The 22,964-nt window shown below is 44.0% G+C and overlaps 1 protein-coding gene across 1 annotated transcript in view; it reads right to left on the reverse strand.

Annotated features, from left to right (window-relative positions):
• LOC102501723 (lipopolysaccharide-responsive and beige-like anchor protein) overlaps nucleotides 1–22,544 on the reverse strand; it is a gene marked incomplete at its 3' end in the record, with an annotated part of 350,771 nt that extends 328,227 nt beyond the window's left edge. The window contains 1 exon segment of the mRNA XM_027775072.1: nucleotides 21,900–22,544. Coding sequence (XP_027630873.1) covers nucleotides 21,900–22,115 — 216 coding nt within the window.
• Nucleotides 22,545–22,964: the final 420 nt, after the last annotated feature.

Consider the following 22,964-nt stretch of genomic DNA (forward strand, 5'->3'; position numbering starts at 1 on the left):
CCCATGGAGACCTCTGACCATTTTAAATCCAGTGTCATGTGGGGAGACAGAGAAGCAGGCCCATACTCTCAAAACAGCGCAGCCACACTGGATCCTGTCATCAGCACAGTACCACCAAGTTCCACAGGGCATGGAAATTATCTCAATTTCGTGTAAACTTCGGCAGCAGACTTTAAGTTCCTAGAAAATTGTGCCCTATGGCTCAGTATTCTTAGACAGATAGATAGATAGACAGATAGAAAATCTCCTAGTAAAAAATTGCAGAGAGCCAAAGAAAACAGAACACATAGAAACTATAATGTCCTTAGTTAAAATGACATATGAAGGGGCCAGCAGGTGGCACAATGGTTAAAACACTGGACTTCCAAATGGCTGACAACGGTTCAAGTTCCAGGTCCGGCAGATTAAAAAATCAGATGCATGTGTGTACATGCTCAAAAACCCAAGAGGAGAATGGAAGACAAGGGATTATGGCATGGCCATGGCCCCTCGGGGGTGCCTTCTCACTTTTCTCTCTCTCCAGCTAGAGCACACATCTCATGGCAAAAACCTAAAAAAATATTAAAAAATAAAAAAAAAGACATAAAAACAAAAGCATGATGATAATGACTGAAGCTGGTTGATAAGGATATACATGTTCTTTAACACTTTTGTATCTGTCTGAAATTTCTCATGATAAATACTTCTTTCTTCTGAAATGAAGTATGATTGACAAGTCAAATTTTAAGCCCAAAAAAGTTAGTTTGGGTTCACTATTTATAAATTTAGGGGGCAGGGGAAATAAAGGAACTATCTTTAACAATTAATACCCTAGGACCATGAGAGTGACAGAACCAAGCTTATTTCACAAAAAAGAAAATTGAGAATGAGTATGTAAATTTCTTGCTCATTACAGGAGCTGAACTGAGATTCATAACGAAAGAGAGAGGGAGAAGAGAAGGGGGAAAGGCAATAAAATGGTAAAGGAAAAAAGTAACAGTGCATAAAATATAGAAGGCAGCACTACAGGAATAGTTTCTAGAACATTCCACAAGTGAAAAGGTTCTTATAAAAATATTCAGTTACAGGGGGCCAGCAGGTGGCATGGTGGTTAAGGTGCTGGACACTCCCATATGGCCAACCACAGTTCAAGTCCTAGATCTGGAGGCTTGCTTTCTCACTTTTCCTCTCTCTCTTTATGTGTCTCTCTCTGGTCAAATGAAAACAAATCGATGCATAAATAAAATTAAATAAATAATTCTTTTTAAAAATATTCAATTATTGGGACCAGCAGTTGGCATAATGGCTATGTCACTGGACTCCCATGTAGTCAACCGCAGTTCGAGTCCTAGACCCAGTGGCTTAAAACTCACACCGGGGGCATGTGCATGTGTGCCCAAGTTCCCTAGAGGAGAATGGAGGAGAAGGGATTGTGCCATGGCCATCTCCCCTAGGGGGTGATTTCTGACTTTCTGTCTCTCTGTCTCTTTCTGTCTTCTCTTGCTGTCTTTCTGGAGAGAGCATATACCCTATAGCAAAAATCTCTCCAAAAAAAAAAAAAAATTCAATTACAAATATTCAAAAGAAAACAAAAGCTACAACTGCATTTAAAAACCGTAACTTTTCTGTATCTGTGAGTACAAAGCATCTTAGTATAGTTCCAACATTCCAGGTCCTGAATCTCTGCAATACATTCTCTAGTTAGTCCCTTACTCTCTATAATACTCTCTAATCCCTTCCTCTCTATCCTGTAAAGGTGGATAATTCAGGGACAGAATCCAAAGGAAGAAATCAATTTCATCCACAATATATATGAGTGTGTGTAAACACGCACACAGGGTCTTCAATAACTCCATGGAAAAAGCATATTTTAAGGAAACTATGGATGAATTTCAAATTTTTGGCATTAAAGTAAATTCAGTCTACATGTGGGATGTTTTCATTGCCCTCAAGAGTTCTCCTGTTCCCCTGGGCCCCTTTGCAGTTAATCTCCTCTCTCTGATTCCCAACCCCTGGTAACCACTGACTTCATTTCTTTTTTTTTTTTTTTTCCATGTCTTTTTTTGGTTTGTTTTATTTTGCCAGAGGGCACATGCACTGACTAAGGGGGAAGGAAAGGAAGAAGGGAAGGAAAAAGTAAGAGTGCACCCCCCCCCATGGGGAATGGTCATGCCACAACCCATTCTCCATTACTCCCTCCTTTAGGATTTTGGACACACACGTGCCCAGAGTGTTTTCCAAGCTGCAGGGTCGGGGACTCAAACCAGGTGGTTGGCCACCTGGGATACAGCTGCCTTAACCACCACACCACAGGCTGGCCCACCACTGATGTCATTCCTTCCTTAACATTCTGTCTTGTCCAGAAAGTCAAACAAAAATGGACTCATGCAGTAAATAACCTTTTTTTAAAAAAGAATTATTTTATTTAATTTTATTTATTAATTTATTTCATTTTAATTTGACCAGAGAGAGACACAGCGAGAGAGAGAGAGAGGGAAAACAAGAAAGAAAGTCGCCAGGTCCGGGACTTGAACCATGGTCAGCCATATGGGAGTGTGCAGCACCTTAACCACCTTGCCACTTGACAATTCCAAAACATTTTCCAGGACTCAAACCGCAGTTGGCCATGTGGGATCCAGACACCTTAACCTTCACGCCATCGACAGGCATGCAAATAACCTTTATGACCAGCTTCTTATACTTAGTACACTGCATATAAAATTCCTCTATGTTGTTGCACATATTCATAATTTGTGTCTTTTTTTTTTTGCTGAGTCGTACAAAAGGTCTTCAGAAAGTTCATATAGAATGAGTATTATTTAAAAAAAAATAAAAAACTATGCATGTATTTCACTTCTTTTTGCACTTTAACTCTATTTTTCCTGAAGTTTTTAGAAGCATTATTACCTAACAAGTTTATGACAGAACTAAGTAGATACCAAGGTCCTCTGGCGAGCTGGTGGAGGAACACAGCTGGCCACAGAGAAGCGGGTCCCTGAGCTACGTCTCACAGTGAAGAGCATGGCGGTGACAGGCAGAGGGAGAACAGGGGCCATGGAGAGAGAGGGGCGGATGGAAAAGCACGGCGGATGGAAAGGCAAGATCTCCTGAAGACATGCCAGCAAGTTCCGTGGGGCCTGAGCACGGTCTACCAGAAGGCCAGGCCAGAGCGGAGGCTAAGTACAGGCTGAGCTGGGGCCTCAGAGAAGAGGCCACGGCAAGATTTAGATTCTGAAAAAGAGTCATTCGTATTAGTTGGGGAAACATAGGAAGCTATGAAATGGCAGAAAGGCTGGGAGGAATTGCAGTGTGGGCTCTGGTAAGAATGCTCATTCTTGGGACTGGTGGGTGGTGTGGTGGTTAGAGTGCTGGACTCCCACATGTCTAACCATGGTTCAAGTCCTGGACCTGGTGGTCCGAAAATCACAAAAAAAAAAAAAAAAAAAAAAAATGTTCATTCTTGGGACCAGTGGGTGGCGTGCTGATTAGAGTTCTGGACTCCCACGTGGCTGACTGCAGTTCAAGTCCTGGACCTGGTGGCCCAAAAATCACAACAGATAAATAAAGAATGCTCATTCTTGGGACCAGCAGGTGGTATGGTGGCTAGAGTGCTGGACTCCCACATGGCTGACCACAGTTCAAATTCCAGACTTGGTGTCTTGCTTTCTCTCTCTCTCTGTCTCTCTCTCTATCTCTCTCTCTCTCTCTGGTCAGATTGAAGAATAATAATAATGATAGGTAAAATTAAATAATTATTTTTTAAAAAGGAACGTTCATTCTTTCTCTCTAAATAAACCTTGAATACTATGTGAAGTAAATGTTTGTGGAAAAATGTTAAATAAATAAATAAATAAATAAATAAATAAATAAATAAATCTTGAATAATAGTAATTGCAAAGATAATTAGGTTTTCTGGTTTTCAAAGTTTTGAATTATACTAAAAGGAAATTTCAAAGTGCTATTTCAATTTCCAGTAGGAGATAAATGTATATATAGAGGAACTTAAATAAATAAGAGAATAAAAGAAATGAAAACACTAGATTTAAATACTACATAAGCAAATAAATACATACATACTACATATAGACCGGATTTTCAAGTTAAGTTCCAAATTTTTATCTGAAAATCAGTGATTTGAAATCCAGAATATATTTTTCTTCTTAATTCCCAGAGGACACATCTGGTTGACAATGAGAGAGAGAGAAAGAGAGAAAGGTAGAAATAGCAAGCAAACATGAGCCAGAGAGGAGGGAGAAAACAGTCCCTATGGGGTGTGGCCATGCCGCCCTGCCTTCTCCAGTCTTCATCCCATTGGGGTTTGAGGCACACACACATACATGCCAGTGTGTTTTTCTAGCCAACAGGGCCAGAAATGGTGGTGAGTCCTGTGGGACCCAGTTCCCCCACCCTAGGCTGTGAGCCAACCCAGAATATTTTTCCTTAAAGAAACAATGAGGTACAAAGTACCACTGGGCCCGCGAAGCACTAAGCCTACCATGGCCACCACGGAACCAGTGGTTAGGAACAGGGAAGGTCAGGGTTCTGTGGAGCTACGACTCCCTGAGGAGGTTCCACTTCCCAGGTGACCCGGGCTGAGTCACTGAGTCACTGACTCCACAAGCCTAACATTCCTCACCTCCTAAATGGAGATGAGCACTGGCCCTGCCCAGTGGTTAGGCCCTGCGCCATTGAGAGCCAAATTCCACAAGGCCCAGGGCAGGTGGAATCCTGGCCCCAGCAGAGTGAAATACACATGTGGGTGCATACATGTGCATGCCCCCAGTGCGGACAGGATGGATAAATGGAGGAAGAAGGACTGCAGTACTGCCACACCTAGTGGGGGAAGGGTGCTTTCTCTCTCTTTCTCTTTATCTCTAGCAAGCACGCATACCTTCTAGCAATTAAAAAGAAAAAAAGGGACCAGCAGGTGATGTGGTGGTTAAGGCCCTAGACTCGAACCAGGCTGACTGTGATTTGAGTCCTGGACACAGAGGCTTGAAAATCACACCAGGTTCCTGTGTGTGTCCCAAACACCTGCAGGAGAATGGAGAAGAGACTGCAGCGTGGCCATCCCCGCTGGAGTGCGATTTCTCGTTTTCCACTCTCTGTCTCTCTCTCTCTCTCTCCAGCGAGTGTACACACCCTTACACACACACACACACACACAAATCAATAAAAAAATTATATTAAATGAAAAATAAGTAAAAACGGGGGCCAACCCTATAGCCTAGCAGCTAAAGGGAGCCAGATCCCACATGGCCAACTGCAGGTCAAATCCCAGCACCGGCCGCTTCTAACACATCCAAAGAAGTGTACTATTGTTGGTGCCACAAATCCCGGATGGGCTAGAGAAAAGGAAGAAAAGGATGCAGGGTCATCATGCCCCCCTGGGGACTCTTCCTCTCTCAGGCAAGCACAGTTTACCCTCTGGGAAGGAAAAATAAATAAATAAACAAAAACCATCTAAAAAAAAAAAAATTAGAGGTTTCTGCCTTAGTGCACTATGGAGAGACAGAGACAGTGAGGAAAAATAAATCATTCCCCAGGGAGATGCCATGCCACAGTCCCTTCTCCTGGGATCGTAGGCATACAAACACAGGCGCCCAGCGTGAGTTTCAGGCCACCAGGTGTAGGACTTGAACCACGGTTGGCCATGTAGGAGTCCAGCGAAGTAATCACTATGCCATCTGCTGCCCCCCCAAGATTTTTTAAAAATAGTACAATTCACTAAGAAGTGTAAAGTTCTCTGCTAATATAAGTGAGATTTCTATGCGAGTTATTGCATTACATCTAAGTGACTAAGAACTCATTTAACAATTAGGATGCAAACAATGGTAGTAGTTTATTTTCAATTGTTTTAGTGGGCAGGGATTAACAAAAATATTAGGCCATGGTTAAGTCATGATGCATTTTTCTATGATTGTCCATGCAAAAATGCGTAATGGGACTTCCTAACAACCCAATACACATGGCTTCCTTTTCACCATCGCTCAGCATTCTGTAATTCTAAAAGCTCAAGAAACATTATTCTCTGCAAGGCTGATCCACACAGGAAGACCAGGTTCCGGCCCAGAGACCGCCCTGAGTGGACAGGGAGCAAGGGCTGGCTGATGCAAGAAAAGGACCACAGCTCATCTTGTGGGGATGCACGCTCTCCTCTCCGCCTCTGTCTCTTACCGCAGGAGAAATAAATTCCAAAAAAGGAACCTACCTTCCACAAGGTAAACCTTGACTATATTAGACAGGTTTTAAACCTTCTGGATACCCTTCCAAGCTATTGGATTGCTATTCAATTACACGACTGAAAAATGAATATAAAAAAAAGTGTATTATTGAGGCCAGCAGATGGCATGGTGATTATGTTGCTGGACTCTGACATGACTGATCACAGTTCGAGCCCCAGACCCAGCAGTTTGAAACACACTGGGCGCGTGTGCATGTATGCCCAAGATCCTGAGAGGAGAATAGAGGAGAACAGATTGTGGTACGGCCATCCCCCTGGAGGTTAATTTCTTGCTTTTTGTCTCTCTGGTGAGCATATGCGCTCTCTATAGCAAACATCTTTTTTTTTTTTTTTGAAGAGGTTTTTGCTGTAGGGTGCATGCACTCACCAGAAAGACAGAGAGAAACAGAGAGAGACAGAAAGCAAGAAATCACCCCCCGGGGCGGGGGGGATGGCCATGCAGCAATCCCTTCTCCTCCACTCTCCTCTCGGGATCCTGGGCACGCACGCACATGCGCCCGGCATGAGTTTAAGACACTGGGTCTGGGACTCGAACCGCGGTCTGCTACATGGGAATTCAGCAACATAGCCATTACACTAACTGCTGGTCCCAATAATACTCTTTTTAAAAAAGTCATTCCTCCTCACTGTCTATCCCTTATTTAAACAAACAAACAAAAAAGAACGAAGTAGGAAGAATGTGAAAATGACGTTGGTTCAAGGACAGTTTCTTCCTACAAAATTAAAGGGCAATCTTTAACAATATATGAAAGTTTAAAAAAAAAAAAAACTGGGAATTGGCATAAAAAAACTGCAGTTGGCATAATGGCTGTGTCACTGGACTCCCATGTGGTTGACTGCAGTTTGAGTCCCGGACCCAGTGGCTTAAACTCATGCCGGGCGTATGTGTGCGCATGCCCAAGATCCTGAGAGGGTTGGATTTTTAGTACTTCACTACCAGAGGCTGACAAACGAACACCCTGTCAGACCTAAAACTGAAAGAAGGAAGCCTAGGTTGCAAAATTGACTACACAAGGTGGAAAGACAGAGCGAGGTAACTGTACTAGTGTCTCAGTGGGATCGTTACTGCTATCGTGCGTCTCTGCCACAGTCTGCCACAGTGTGCCACAGGCCTGAGGCACCCGCCCACCCCACTTGCTCCTTTTGGTCATTATTTCTAGCTCGGTGTTGAAAAACACAAGGCGCTATGGTGGAAATACGCACACACCCCTCATCGTGAGAACTGTGCAGAGCAAACCTGCCAATGCACACATCAAAACAGATCCAGTGACAGGAAGCACTCGATAAATCGCAATGACTGCTTTTAGCGATTACAACGCAAAATCACAAATGAACGTCAACTCGAACGCGTACCAATTAGCAATGCACTTTCCCTCCATCTCAAGAGCCGTGGATAGTCTCACCATCACTGAAAATAAAAACTTAGGAAAAAAGCATCGCAATGGTTTAAGAATCACAAGTTTGGGAACAGCAGATGGCATAATGGTTTCATCACTGGACTCCCATGTAGTCGACCATGGTTCAAGTCCCAGACCCAGCAGCTTAAAACTCACACCAGTCATGCATGCGTGCCCAAGATCTCGAGAGGAGAATGGAGAAGGGACTGTTGGTGTGTCCATCTCCCGGGGGGCAGGGGGGGTGTTTCTCGCTGTCTCTCTGTCCCTTTCTCAGGCACACACACCCTACAGCAAAAATTTCTCTGTAAATGAATAAGAACTACAAGTTCACCAGAAGTTTTAAAGAAGGACTTGCCCACTCAGACGTGTTGTTAAAGGTGCTGCCTCAACCACCCGTTAACACGGAAGTAAACCAACTTTAAGGAAAATTATTCTGAAGTTCTTTTGATTTTGTATCTGTCTAATTATTAATTTTATAGTAGTTTGATGTTTAAAAATTGGTTGGTTGCAATAGTAATCATTTAAAAATGCATTGGTATAAACTTATTTAATCATTATTCTTATTTATGTTTATACATGTTGACATCTAATTTAAAATTAATTATCACATTACTATCCAGATTAATTTTTTTAAGTTTTGTACATTAACATTATTTTTTTAAGGTTTCTTCCATAAGCTCAAGAGAAAGAGAGAGAGAGAAAGTGAGAAATCACTCCCACAGGGGGGATAGGCATGCTTCAACCCCTTCTCCTCCATTTTTCTCTCAGGATTCTGGGCACATACACATATATGCCCGGTGTGATTTTCAAACTGCTGGGTCCTGGATTCTAACTGTGGTCAGCCATGTGGGAGTCCAACACCTTACCCACCATGCCACCTGCTGGTTCAGCAATCAATACTTTTAAAAAGTGCATTGGTTTAAAATATTTCATGTATGAGACCAGCAGATGGCAGAATGGTTATGTCACCGGACTCTCACATAGTCAACCGCAGTTCGAGTCCAAGACCCAGTGGCTTAAAACTCACGTGCAGGCATGTCCAAGATCTCAAGTGGAGAATGGAGGAGAATGGTGGAGAAGGGATTGTGGCATAGCCATCCCCCCAGGGAGTGATTTCTTGCTTTCTGTCTCTCAGCCTCTCTCTGTCTCTCCAGTGAGTGCAAATGCCCTATAGCAAAATTTCTCTATTAAAAAAATAATTTCATATATGTATACATGTATTTTATGAGATCCAAGATATAATCATTATCTTTACTCAAGATACTGCAGCCCAAAGATCATAAAAACTATATTCAACTAAGTACCATATATAAGATTTAAGAAAACAGGGGCCAGCAGGTGGTGTGGTAGTTGGGGTGCTGGACTCCCACCTGAGACCCCAGTTGGAGTCCTGGACCCAGTGGCTTGAAACTCAAACTGGGCACATGTGCAAGCATGCCCAAAATCCTGAGAGGAGAATGGAGAAGAGATGGTGGCATAGCCATCCCCCCTGAAGAGTGATTTCTCACTTTCTCTGTCTGTCTGTCTCTGGTGAGTACATGCATCCTATAACAAACATCTCTTGCAAAAGAAAAAAAAATCTAAGAAAATATATATTATTTCATGAGATAAGTATTTTCACTAAAAATAAACACAACCCAAATACCTTATCAGAGGTCAAACTACTGGAATCTTCCATGGCTTTATAAAAAGATGCTACAATTTATAAATGAAAATGCCAAACCAGTTCAGTCATTAGTCACTGAACAAAGAAGATCTCATTCGCCAAGGAGAAACTCTTTTCCAGTTCTTAAATCAGTTTACATCTAGCAAAACATAATTAATCAAGACCTCATCCATTTTTTCAACTTTTTGTAAGGATACATGAACATACGAAATCCAGCCCCTCGCCACTCTCTAAAACTGTAATTTCTATTGAACTAAGACACTGATAGGATATGTCTGGCCAGAAGATGTCAGAAATAAACTCAAAGATTACAGGACAACAGACACAACAAGAGTTAGAGCATGAATGGCAGATAGTTCCATAACTTCAGAAATTATTTGGTGTCCAATTTCCTATCCAAAGTAAGAATCCACTCTAGGACAAGCAGGTGGCATAGACATTAAAGGCATCTGGATCCCACATGGCTGACTGTAAGGTTCAAGTCTCAGATCTATCAGTTTGAAAAACACCACGTGTGGGTACATGCCTAAAGTCCCTGCGGCATGGACATCTCCCCTTGAGGGTAATTTCTCACTTTCCCTCTGTCTTTCTCTCTCTCTCCTTCTCTCCCTCCCTCTCTATTCAAATTAATAAATAGTAATAAAATTAAATAAACAATTCTTTAAAGAAAGAAAGAAAGAAAGAAAGAAAGAAAGAAAGAAAGAAAGAAAGAAAGAAAGAAAGAAAGAAAGAAAAACCCAATTGTTCTTTTAGGTATAAAACAGATACTGAGATCACTCAAAATTGTACAGTGAGAATCAGTGTTAGTGCTGCGTGCTTCTAAGTTTCTGTGCTACACAAGGGAAGCCCAGGTTCAATTCCCAGTCCAACCTGAAAGGCCAGGTGTGATGGCACATACCTGTAATTCTAGCAACTGGGGGAGGCTAAGGTAGGAGAATCTTGACATGGTAGCAAGCAGTCTTTGAAAAAGGTGAGGAAAGAGGATGGGCAGTGGCATAGCAATAAAACATGACGCTCTACAAAACCCACAACGAAAGTTTCCAAATACATGTCGAGAGACCTCTCTGAATATGAGTGCTGGCCCAAACTGAAAGCTTCCGAGGGCACTAAGGTAAATAAAACACTTCATTTCGGGATGAGCAGTTGGCATAATGACTATGTTGCCAGACTCCCATGTAGTCAACTATGGCTCAAGTCCTGGACCCGGTGGCTTAAACTCACACTGGGCGCATATGCATCCATGCCCAGGCTCCCAAGAGAATGGAGGAGAAGGGACTGCAGCATGGCCATCCCCGCTAGGAGGCTGATTTCTTGCTTTCTGTCTGTCTCTCTCTGTCTTTCTGATGAGGAGCGCACACCCCCTAAAGAAAAAACCCCTCCAAAAAAAAAAAAAAAAAAGAAAGAAAGAAAGAAAAAGAAAGGACCCTGGTAGGCCAGCAGATGGCATAGTACTTAACGTGCTGGATCCCACATGCTGATTACATGGTTCAAGTCCTGGACATGGTGGCTTGAAAAACACACTGGGTACAAGTGTGTACTTGCCCAAAATCTCAAGAGGAGAATGGAAAAGAGATTGCAGCATGGCCACCCCCATTTGTTGAGAGGTTGATTTCTCTCTCTATTTCGCGCGCTCTCTCTCTCTTTGATTTTTGTATGTGCCCTGCAGCAAAAAAAAAAAAAAAAATGTAATAAATAAATAAATAAATAAATAGAAACATGGTTATTAAATAAATTCTTTTTTTTTCTTTTGAGAGGTTTTTGCTATAGGGCACATGCACTCGCCAGACAGACAGAGAGAGACATAGAGACAGAAAGCGAGAAATCACCCCCCGGGGGGAATGGTCACGCCGCAATCCCTTCTCCTCCATTCTCCTCTCGGGATCTTGGGCACGCACGCACACGCGCCCAGCGTGAGTTTAAGCCACCGGGTCCAGGACTCGAACCGCGGTCGACTACGTGGGAGTCCAGCGACATAGCCATTACGCTAACTGCTGGTCCCATTAAATATATTCTAATAGAACTATATAGGATAAGAGAATCTTCAAGAAGTTCATTAAAAATGCATATTATAAAAAAATAGCCTGGATTTTAAGATTTTTTACACCAAAATTTGAATTTTAATTCTAGTTACCCACAGATCTGTATTGCAAAGTCAACAAAGCTAATAATAGTTATGTAGAAAGAAACCAATATAGATTATATTAGAATATGACAATCTGAAATATCCGAAACACATAGATTATAATAATAGTAAATCATTAGAATAGCACTTACTTGGTAAGCCATGCATTACGTTAAGAGCTTTACAAGTACTTGAAGTTTATTTCTTTCTTCCATGAGCAAGAAAGACAAAGAACAGTACCCCTAACAATCTTTTATTTTTTTCTTTTCTTTTTTTTGCAATTCATGATAAAACATATGTGCATGCACAAGTGAAAGAGGGAGAGAGAAAAACAAAACAAAAACGCTCCAAAGGACTCCCTCTAGCTCACTCTGCAATCCACTTCCTCCAGTCTTCCAATCCAACAGGGTCCCAGGCACATGTGAGCAAGAATGTTTTCAGGCTAACAGGGCCAGGAACTCAAATCCTGGTCGATATGTGGCTTCCAGCTCCACAGTCTGCTACCAACTGTGCCAAGAGGCTGGGCTCCCAGTAGTCTTCACGCCAGAATCATCCTGGCTAATCCACCCCCTGCTTCAGCCAGCCCCAGGTCATGGTTCCCCCCGTGCCTAGCATGTTCAGGGAAGATTCCAGATGTGCACCCAGACCCTTCCCACATGGGCCAGCCTCACAGAGCTGCTGTTTTACCGCTGCGCCACCGTCTGTCCCCCATTTTCTCATTTAATCCTGTTACCGTGTGGTTTCCCCATCGTATAGATGGGAAACTAAGGCACGGAAAGTTTGAAAAACTAGCTTGAGCTTGCATCTATCTACATGCTGGGATAATGGATGATCTCTTTTTCCTTTGTGCAAATGGTTTTAACATCCCCTTACCTTTTTCTCAAACTTGAAAAGGACGATCGTGGACACCACTGCTACCTTCCCGCATCCATTAGCCCTTTGGTCTTTTTAGCCAGAGTTTTTGGGGTATCCACTTAATCCCATACAGCCTGAGTAGGTCAGAGAAAACCGACCCCAGCCTTGGGTGCAGCAGCTGGTACTGGTGCATTTAAGCCTGCACACTACTTAAGCCAAGCAGCTATTTCAATGGCCTCAGATTCTTGTTTAGAATGTTATGACAAAAAGGCTCTGTGACCCAGAATACATGTGGCCCCAACAGCCACGGACAGCCACCCTAAGACCATGAGGGGACTATCAAGACACTGAGGCTGCCATCATAGAAAGCAGAACAGAAACAGAAAGAAACCAAAATAAGTCTCTGGTATCATTGTGTTTCCTTAAGTCCTGCCCTACCTTTGGACTTTCAGAGAAATAAACCTATAAACCCCTTTTATTGTGTTCAAACGGTTAGAGTTTCTGGGTTTTTCGGGGTTTTTTTGTTGTCTTGTTTTGTTTTGTTTTGTTTTTTTTGTTGTCGTCTTTATTCATAGTAGGGTATGTGCATACAGACATGAAAATAAGCAAGAGAAGGGTGTGCACCCCTGCGGGTCTGGTCACACTGCACTCCCCTTTCCCCATTCCTCCAGCCTGCCAGGTCCTGGGCACTCCTGCATGGACCTGGCATGTTTCTGGCTGACCAGGTGGGGACCTACCACGAGGGATCTGGTATCTTGTGAGCAGAGCACAACCACTACACATGGCGTCAGCCCCCAAGTTTTCTATTATAATATGAACTGCGAATGGATATGGGGGGAGGGTGGGAGCTAGAAAGCTCATTAAGAAGCATGTTCCAGGGCCAGGTGGTGGCCCAGGGGTAGCCATTGTTCCCAGGTGAAGAAGGTTCAGTGTTTACGTCCAGGGATGTCCCTGACTGAGACAAGAGGTGGATAATGACTGGAGGGCCCTCTATTGAGGGTAACTGTCTCTCTCACTTCTCATGAAGGAAACTTAAAAAAAAAAAAAAAAAAAATTCCTGCTACTTTATTTTTTTTGGAGAGATTTTTCTGCTATAGGGCACGTGCGCTCCCCAGACAGACAGAGAGAGACAGAGAGACAGAAAGCGAGAAATCACCCCCCAGGGGGGATGGCCACGCTACAATCCCTTCTCCTCCATTCTCCTCTCAGGATCTTGGGCACGCACGCACACGCACCCGGCGTGAGTTTAAGCCACTGGGTCCGGGACTCAAACTGCGGTCAACTACGTGGGAGTCCAGCGACATAGCCATTATGCTAACTGCTGGTCCCTTGCTACTTTTTTCAAAGAATTATTTAGTGTTGTTTATCATTTTTTAAATTTTTAATTTGACCAGAGAGAGACAAAACAGGAGAAAAAGATGAGTGGAAAATGAGAAGGTAAGCTGCCAGGTCTGGGACTTGAGCTGCAGTAATAATAATGACAAATAAAATTAAATAATTTTTTTAAAAAATCCACCATTCCACCTGCCGGCCCCCATTCTTGCTATTTTTTTAAAGTGTATTTCCTTCTTTTTTCCCCATGGACAAAGAGAGAGAGAGAGAAATACAAACACCCTCATCAAGAATTCAAGCTGCAATCCTTGTCACCCTAGCCCCAGCCTTCCCAGCCAGCCAGGACAAGCGCAGGGGCCCGGGTGCATGGTCTCCACTAAAGTCTGAGCCCATAATCTTGTACGGCTCTACCCAGCTAAGCACCACGCTGCCCCGTGCCACCACGCTGGCTCCAGGATGGGGAATTACGAACTTAAATGGATGATGGTAAAGAAGACGGAAATAAGTCTAGAAACAAAGAGTAGAGTACAAACACGCTAACTCCGGGCCAGGAGGTGGCATAGTGGTTACGGCACTGAACTCCCACATGGCTGGCCACAGTTCAAGTCCTGGACCTGGCATCTTGCTTTCTCACTTTCCCTCTCTCTCTCTGTCTCTGTCTCTGTCTCTCTTGGATGAACGCATATACCCTGTAAAAATTAAAAAACAATAATAAATAAATGAAATGAATTTTTTTTTAAATGTTGACTCACTGTCTTTCCAGTAAAGGTTCATGGAAGACCTTGAAAAATAACCACTTGTGAAACGTGGCCCACATACCATTTCTGAATATTTTAAATTGACATATTAAAAAATGCTATTTTTAAGCTCTGGATTTCTAGTCTTTCCTGAAAATTATAAGCTATGACAATACTGGGCCCATATTACTGCAAGACAACAATCCACTTAGACCAGAACAGCAGCTGCCAGGGCCAGCAGGTGGCAGAGGTTAAGGTGGTTGGACCCCACATGGCCGAATTCGGGTTGGAGTCCTGGACCTGACAGCTTGAAAAACACACCGGGTGCATGTACATGCCTGTCCAAGACTCACGACAGGGAGATGGAGGAGAAGGAGTGGCAGCATGGCCATCCTCCCGGGGGAGATTTCTCACTTTCCCTTTCTATTTCTCACACTCTTCTCTCTCTGGTGAGTGCACATGCCCTATAGCAAACCTAAAACTAAATAAATAAAAATTAAATGAGAAACAGAGAAGTGGCCAGCAGGTGGAGTGGTGGTTAAAGGTGCTGGACTCCCACATGGGGCTGACCATAGTTTGAGTCCCAGACCTAATGGCTTTCTTGTTCTCTCGCGCTCTCCCTCTCTCTCTCACATGTGTCCTATAGCAAATTAAAAAGTAATAATAATGACAAATAAAATTAATAACTTTAAAAAAAAAAAAGGACAGCAAATGACATAATGGTTATGTCACTGGACTCCCACACAGTCAACTGTGGTTTGAGTCCTGGACCCGACGGCTTCAAACTCACACGGGTCACGTGTGCATGCATGCCCAGGAGGAGAATGGAGGAGAAAGGATTGCAGCATGGCCATCCTCCCTGGGGAGGGGAAGGTGATTTCTCACATTCTGTCTGTTTCTCTCCAGTAAGCGCACATGCCCTATAGCAAAAATTAAAAAAAAATAAAACAGAGTAGCAGCTGCCTCTTTAAGTACACAGAGTACACTCTGTATCCAGCCAATGAAACGGAGCCATTGCACATGACCCACCCAGCTCCTGCAGGTACCAACAGCACACCATTAATATTGAGCAGGACATACGTCAAATGCCATATTAGGAGTAATACAATTTTCATTCCATCTCTTACTTTTTTTTTTTAAGGTTTTGCATAGGGCACATGCATTCACTGGAGCAAGACAGAGAGACAAGGAGAGAGAAAGTGAGAAATCACTCCCCAGGGATATGGCCATTTCACCTGCTGGCCACTACTCTGTTTTTAATTTAATTCTTACTTATTTATTTTTAGGTTTGATATAGGGCATGTGCACTCACCAGAGAGAGACAGAGTGTGTGTGTGTGTGTGAGAGAGAGAGAGAGAGGGGGGTGGTGGGAAAGTGAGAAATCACAATCCTTTCTTTTCCATTCTCCTCCTGTGACTTTGGGCATGTAAACACACATACCTGGCATGATTGTCAAGCCTCCAAGCCCAGGATTCGAACGACAGTCAGCCAGGGGGAGTCCAGAGCTTTAACCACCATGCCACCAGTTCTCGTATCTTTTACATTTTAATTAAAACTATACAATTACTTTTTTAAAAGGAATTCTTTTACTTAAGTTTATTTATTATTATTCCTTTTTAATTTGACCATGGGAGGGAGCAGAGTAGCAGTGAGAAAGTAAGCCACCAAGTCCGGGACTCGAACCATGGTTAGCCATGTGGGAGTCCAGCGCCTCAACCACCACGCCACCTGCCAACCCAAAACCAAACAATTACTTTTCAAACAGAAAAAAAGAAAAAGAAAAAAACATGAAAACAGGGGGTCAGCAGATGGTGTGGTAGTTAAGTCATTGGACACTCCCACATGGCCAACCACAGTTCAAGGCCCGGACCTAATGGTTTGCTTTCTCACATTCCTTCACCCTGTGTGTCTGTCTTTCTCTGGTCAAATGAAAATGACTGAATAAATAAATAAAATAAAATAAATAATTCTTTTCAAAAAATCATGGAAACATGCATTTTGGGTTTTTTGGTTTGTTTTTTAGTTTGTTATAAGGGCACGTGCACTTGTCAGAGATAAGAGTAGGAATGTGAGAAATCACCCCCCACTCAGGAGGTCCACACAGCAATCTCTTCTCCATCTGCCTCTTGGGATTTTGAAGACACACGTGTTTTTTGTTTGTTTGTTTGTTTTAGGTTTTGCCATAGGTGCATGTGCTCACCAGAGAAAGCCAGAGAGAAGGAAAGTGAGAAATCACCCTAAGGGGCTATGGCCCCTTCACCATCCCTTCTCCTCCATTCTCTCAGGATTGTGGGCACATGGGCACATGCACCCCGCATGATTTTCAAGCCACCAGGTCTAGGACTTGAACCATGGGCTCCCATGTGGGAGTCCAGTGCCTTAGCCACCACACCCCTTGCTGGCCCCACACAACATGTTTTCAAGCTGCATGTCTGGGACTCCGAACGCACAGTCAGCTATGTGAGATCCAGCTGCCTTAACCACTACACGACCAGCCGGCCCTGAAAACAGGCATTTCCCACAAGTGCATCAGAAACACCACTCTTGAATTAAACAGCGCTGAATACTTTACAATGCCTTCTAGAAGCCTTAAACTCAGCAGCAAGTTCCTGAAAACATGCCATACGTTAATAATTCTGAGTGTAAAACCGACAAATTACTTTAACACACCCCATGAGAACACAAGGAAATGGTTTCAAATTCCAACAAAACATAAAAGGTGACCAGAACTCTGAATCACTGGGATACACTAGTGTACTACCAATCAAATGTTATCTACTGAACAGATTTGCAAAAGAAATTACAAGATGGGGGGGGGCGGGCCACAGGTGGCACAGTGGTTAAGGGTGCTGGACTCCCACATGGCTGACCATGGTTCGAGTCCCAGACTTGGCAGCTTTCTTTCTCACTTTCTCTCTCTCTCAATCTCATTCTCGCTCTGTCCCTCTCTGGTCAAATTTAAATAAATAAATAAATAAAGTAAGTTAAATAAAATAACTCTTTAGAAAATAAATGACAAGATGAGGAGCAAGTTTCAAAGCAGTTTATAACAAGGTAAGGTCACGCTACAGTAGCAAGGTTGAGAGGCAGCATGCTGTAAAAACCAGTCTTTGAAGGAGTGGGTTATAGGGCTCTACCGTCTACTATCTGGACAACCCAGAGGGGGGGAAGGTTGTGTGTTTGTTTTGTTTGTTTGTTTTTTGTCACAGGGCACCTACCCTTACCAGAGACAGAGAAGAGTGAGAGAAAAAGAAAACGCTCCAACAGGACAAAGCTATGCTGCAATGCCTTCTCATTCCTCCTTCCTGCTGGGATTTGGGGCACATCCCTACGCACACACAGTGGTTTTATTTCAGTCATGGAGGCCAGGACTCAAACTGGGGTCACACATGTGAGATCCAGCTCCCTCTATACAGGGCTTACCCACTGCTCTACAGGGCTGGCCATTGTTTAATTTTAACAGTACAAACTGTATTGTTTCAAGTAGCTAATATTGGGTCAGAACGTGATATGGAGGTTAAGGCAGCTGGATCTCACAGGGCCGACTGAGAGGTTCAAGTCCAGGACCCAGAGGCCTGAAAATCATGCCAGGTATGTGTGGATGCATGCCCCAAATCCTGAGAGGACAACGGAGAAGGGATTGTAGAATGGCCCTCTCCCTCCCCCCCGGGGGGATTTCTCACTCTCTCTTCCTCTCTCTGGCAAGTGCATGCACCCCATACCAAACATACATACGTACATACATACAGAAAGTAGCAAACAGTTATTCGGTGGGAAAAAAAAAATCAATAGAACATATACTTCTATTTTAGTAACATGCCTGAAAATTAAGAAAAAGTTATAGTAGTTATACGTAGAGTTTAAATTTACTAATTAAAAAATCCAATGGAGAATTGCATGAAAAAGGAGCCAGCATGAGGATTCCATGATGTTGGTAATATCCGAGTTCTTCTTCGCACTGGCTGGAAAGTTCACACAGCTTCCATTGCTATCAGATTTCATTACTGATACATGTTAACATGTTCTTTGCTCATATGGATTTTTTTTTTATAATTTTAGAAGTTTTTATTCAATGTACAGACTATGAGAAAAAGTTCGTCAACTTTCTGCATGCACACAGTGAATATGGGAAAACTAACTGTACCGAGCCAGCCCATGGCGTGGTGGTTAAGGACGTTGGATCCCATGTGGCCATCTGTCTACGTCCCGAGCTCAGCGGCACGGGGAACACGCCTGGCATGTGTGCATGTGTACCCTTAGTCTCAAAGGGAGGAGAAAGAACTGCAGTATGATCATTCCCCATGGGGGGTGCTTTCTTTCTTCCTCTCTATCTCTGGCAAGTGCTTATGCCCTCCAGCAAATTAAAAAAAAAAAAAAAAAAACCTGTATGACCTAAAAAAACGTTTTATATTTTTTAAGGCCTTTTTCTCAACAAATTTCTGAAGCCATTTGAACGTTAAGAAACATAACATCCACTGAGGGAGGTGTTACCATCTAGCAGGGCAGGATCAGTGACTTTAGGTTTCTGTGTCCTTATATCGGGGGAAGAAATGCAAGAGCTATAAATACCTGCTCAGGGAGGCAAACCACTCCACCTCATGAGACAATTCCTGAAAAGACGATCATTCTAAGAATCACCACAGTGATTTAACCTTTAACTTTTAACCTTTCAGTCTCTTGGGTGCCTCATCTTTTTTTTTTTTTTTTTGAGAGGTTTTTGCTATAGGGTGCGTGCACTCACCAGAAAGACAGAGACAGAAAGTGAGAAATCACCCCCCAGGGGGGATGGCCACGCCGCAGTCCCTTCTCCTCCATTCTCCTCTCGGGATCTTGGGCACACACGCACACGCGCCCGGCATAAGTTTAAGCTACCGGGTCCGGGACGCAAACCGCAATTGACTTACATGGGAGTCCAGCGACACAGCCATTACGCCATCTGCTGGTCCCAGGTGCCTCATCTTTAAAATGAGATATATTAAAAGAGTTGCATTAAATAATATTCTATAAAGCACCTGGCCCACTGCCTAGCACGGACGACACGGCAGCCGCTTCTTTTTTTCCTAGAAAGCATGTGGACTCACGGGGTGGGGGGATGAGAAAGCACCCCCACATGGGGGTGGTAACAGTGCAATCCCTTTTCCATATGTCCTTTCCAGATTTAGGAGTCCCTGCACATGTGCTCAGTACAATTTTCAAGCTGCAAGGTCCAGGACTTGAACCAGGCAATCAGTCATGTGGGATCCAGCTACCAGCTAACTCTTTTTTGTTTTGCCAGAGGTCACAAGTGTTCACCAGAGAGGGCGGCAGAAAGACAGAGATTTAAAAAGCACCTCCCAATGGGGCAGGGTCATACAACAATCCCTTCTCCTCCATTTCTCCATCCTGTTGGGATTTGGGGCACAGATACCCAGCGTGTTTTCCAAGCCCCCGACGCCAAGTTTCAAATGACAGGATCAGCCATGCAGGATCTAGTTTCCCTAATCACCAGGCCACAGGGCCAGGCAGTGCTAGTAACATTTTAAGAATCACATTTATTATTAGTTAATGTAACTTCCTTCTTCCAGTAAAATTAAGATGAAGGCTGACAATGACAAATCAGGAAATATTTAGATTTAGCAGGATTATTAACAACATTGAGGCAGACTAACTTAGCAGATTCCAAACATTTCAGTTCCCGAGATTTGCTACAGATAACCATGAACAAGTATGAAAAGCATTGCAAGGAACAATGGAAGGGAAGGAACTGCTATGTATTCTCAGCAACTTTCCCTGGACTCTCTGACCCAAAAACTGATGGTAACGAGGAAATATAAGTGAAAAAAAATGTCCTTCTCCTTCCACCCGGACAGCTACCGTCTACTCCCCTACAAGCCCGCAGCGGTGAGGAATGAATTCACCAACGACCTTAACCTCTCTGCCAAGCCTGCAGTTCTAGGCAGCATATAAGCCAACTATCACCTACTGAATTTGGATTTTCTTCAGTATAAAAATGAAAGTGACTCGTGTTTGGTCATCCACTCCCACACAGCACTTTCGAAAGGACAGAGGAGCTTGAATCCTCCGTCTGCCAACGAATGTCGGGACTTCACACACACACAACTAATGATAAACCATATCACTACCACAGTTTTGTGTATTATCCCAGGTACATGATGCTGAAGAAGAGGGAAAAAAAACTCAAAAGGAAAGTTTTCAAGTTTCTCTATTCTGAGTTCAAGGAATTTACCCATTTACCATTTATGTCCTTGATATGCACAAATGAAAAACTGCCACCTACACCAGATCCCCAAAATGCTGATCACTGTTGAAGCTGGATGATGCACACGAGCGTTCATTATGTTATTCTTTGCATATATTCGAATATTTCCATAATACGTAGTTTTCAAAATGTGTAAATATGTGTAAGTCATTCATCTACCTATGGAACTCCTATTACAACAAACCACCACAGAAATGTTCTGATGTTCAAAATTTTCATGCTGCAAAAATAAGTTTCATCTAGCTCCTTCTCATTCTAGGAGTTGTTCTGCAGGTGCCCAGACTATTAGTAAAGGTCTACGGAAGGAAATAATTAACTGCCCTGGAACTGAACAAGCCTCACCTTGAAAACATGGAGGCAAAAGGAAAGAGCCTAAACAGTTATTACAGCTCCTGCACATTCAGATATAAGCCTATCTGTAAGCTTCCAACACAGGTGGGTAGAAGAGAGGAAAGACATTTAAGGCCAAATTTCCTTCAGATTTTTTAAGCTGATAGGCAGCAAAGGATCAAATGAAAAAAAATCTAAAACGTTTCCATAAAAATGACAACCACGGTTAGAAAAGAATAAGGAAGAAGAAAAGTTATTTCATATCCAGCTTATAAAATCAGCCTTTGTAGCCCATAGTAGTATAATCAATTTCCGATCACTAAGTATGCTATACTATTCGACATGAATCTACAAGACATGAAAGATTATACTATTGTTGCCTCAATCCTTTTTTAAAATTGCTATTCCATTTTCACAATATTACCGCAAACGTTATCAAAAATTCATTCCAAACTTGAGCCTTCCATAGTTCGGTGGAAAACTAAAACCAATGAACAGTTCAAATCAATACTAACTTTGCAGCAAAGTAATCTTTCACCAGCCTATAAATAAGAATTTGGGGTTTAAAACTTCCTATTAAGCAAAACAGAACTGCGACCGATTTAGATTTCTCAAGTCCAAAAATGATTACAAGAACTTATTTTAAATGTTACAGAAATGCAAACTTATGCATACACGCCAAGAAAAAAAAAAGTGATGGGTAACTCCAGGAGAGCTCTCTAATATTTCCAGTGCCACACATTATTTCCTGAGCACGCAAGTGATCCACTCACTTTCACGCACCCTGAGGCATCGAAGTTTGCACGATTGCCCTGAAACTGAAAGCTACAAGAAATGATTTCACTTAAGTCCGTGAAACGTGCTTCTATACATGCAAAGGGCCTTCAAGTGTGAGAACAGCACATGGCCCCAGCTACAACGCCTGGTTCCCCAGCCCACTGAGAAGAGTGCAGGCTCATGAAATATTCATCTACTTACCAGGTTAAAGACAGTTTCTACAATGTCCCTGTTGGATACTTCTCCGACTTCCACCAGACCGGTCAACACAGCGAATTTCATTCTGATGCCCCTGATGGGGAGCCCCGGTGTCAGAGACAAGGCCCCCCCTTCGGCAGGGGTTTCTTCTTTCCCTCCACCTCCCCCGTCATCACCTGTTGGTGGCGGGGAAGGGACACGATTGTCCTCGCTAGCCATTGCTAGTTCTCGAGAAAGGACGACGCGGAGTCACCCTGGGACAGCAGTCCCCGCGCGAGTAATCAGCACAACGCACGCAGCGCAAAACGGAAGGGGTCTCTCTTCCAACTTGTGGAAAACCCCAAAAGCGGTGGAGGTGGTAAGTCCTTGGCGTCGCCCTCCTCCGCCTGGAGAATTATTTGTCCAATCTCTCTCCCCGAGGCTGACAACAACGCCAAACCCTATTGGAAGATTAGATATATGTTAAAGAGGCTAGGTTTTGTTTTAGGGTGTGGGGGGGAGGTTGCTGTTACGGAGGGGACAGGGAAACAGTTCCCGTCCGACGAGTAAGTTCCAGGAGGCACCCCACTCCCAGCCTCCCGCTGGCGGCCGCGGCGCAGGGCCGGGAAGGCGGGTCCCCGAGGCCCGGGAGCAGCTCCCTCCTCCCCCCAAGCGCAGGTTCGCGCGGGCGACCTCCCTCGCAGGTGCACGGAGAGGAACTGTCGCGGGGGTCGGGGCGGGTGCGAGGGGACGAGGGGCCCCCGGGCTCGCAGGAAATGTGCTCCTCCCCCCAGACCCGCGGGCTCGTCCTCCCCCCCCGCCGGGGAGCCGCGAGACGGAGGTGGCGGCGGAGATCCAGGGCAGGAAAAGGCGGGGGCAGGGGGCGGTGATTATCTGCGCTCGGCCCCGGAGGCGGAGTGGAGCACCTCTCGGAGCCACCTGAGGTCCGACGGGGAGAGGAGGGGAGACGTGTGTGGTGGCGGGGCGGGCGGGGAGGCCCGGCGGCGACGGCGAGGAGGGCGGGGAGGAGAGAGGTCGGTGCACCTGGTTGCAGCCTCCGAGCTCCCCTAGTCGGCTCCGCGGGGGGGG

The sequence above is a fragment of the Tupaia chinensis genome, unplaced genomic scaffold, assembly GCF_000334495.1.
Source record: "Tupaia chinensis unplaced genomic scaffold, TupChi_1.0 Scaffold000521_1, whole genome shotgun sequence".
Taxonomy (NCBI): domain Eukaryota; kingdom Metazoa; phylum Chordata; class Mammalia; order Scandentia; family Tupaiidae; genus Tupaia; species Tupaia belangeri.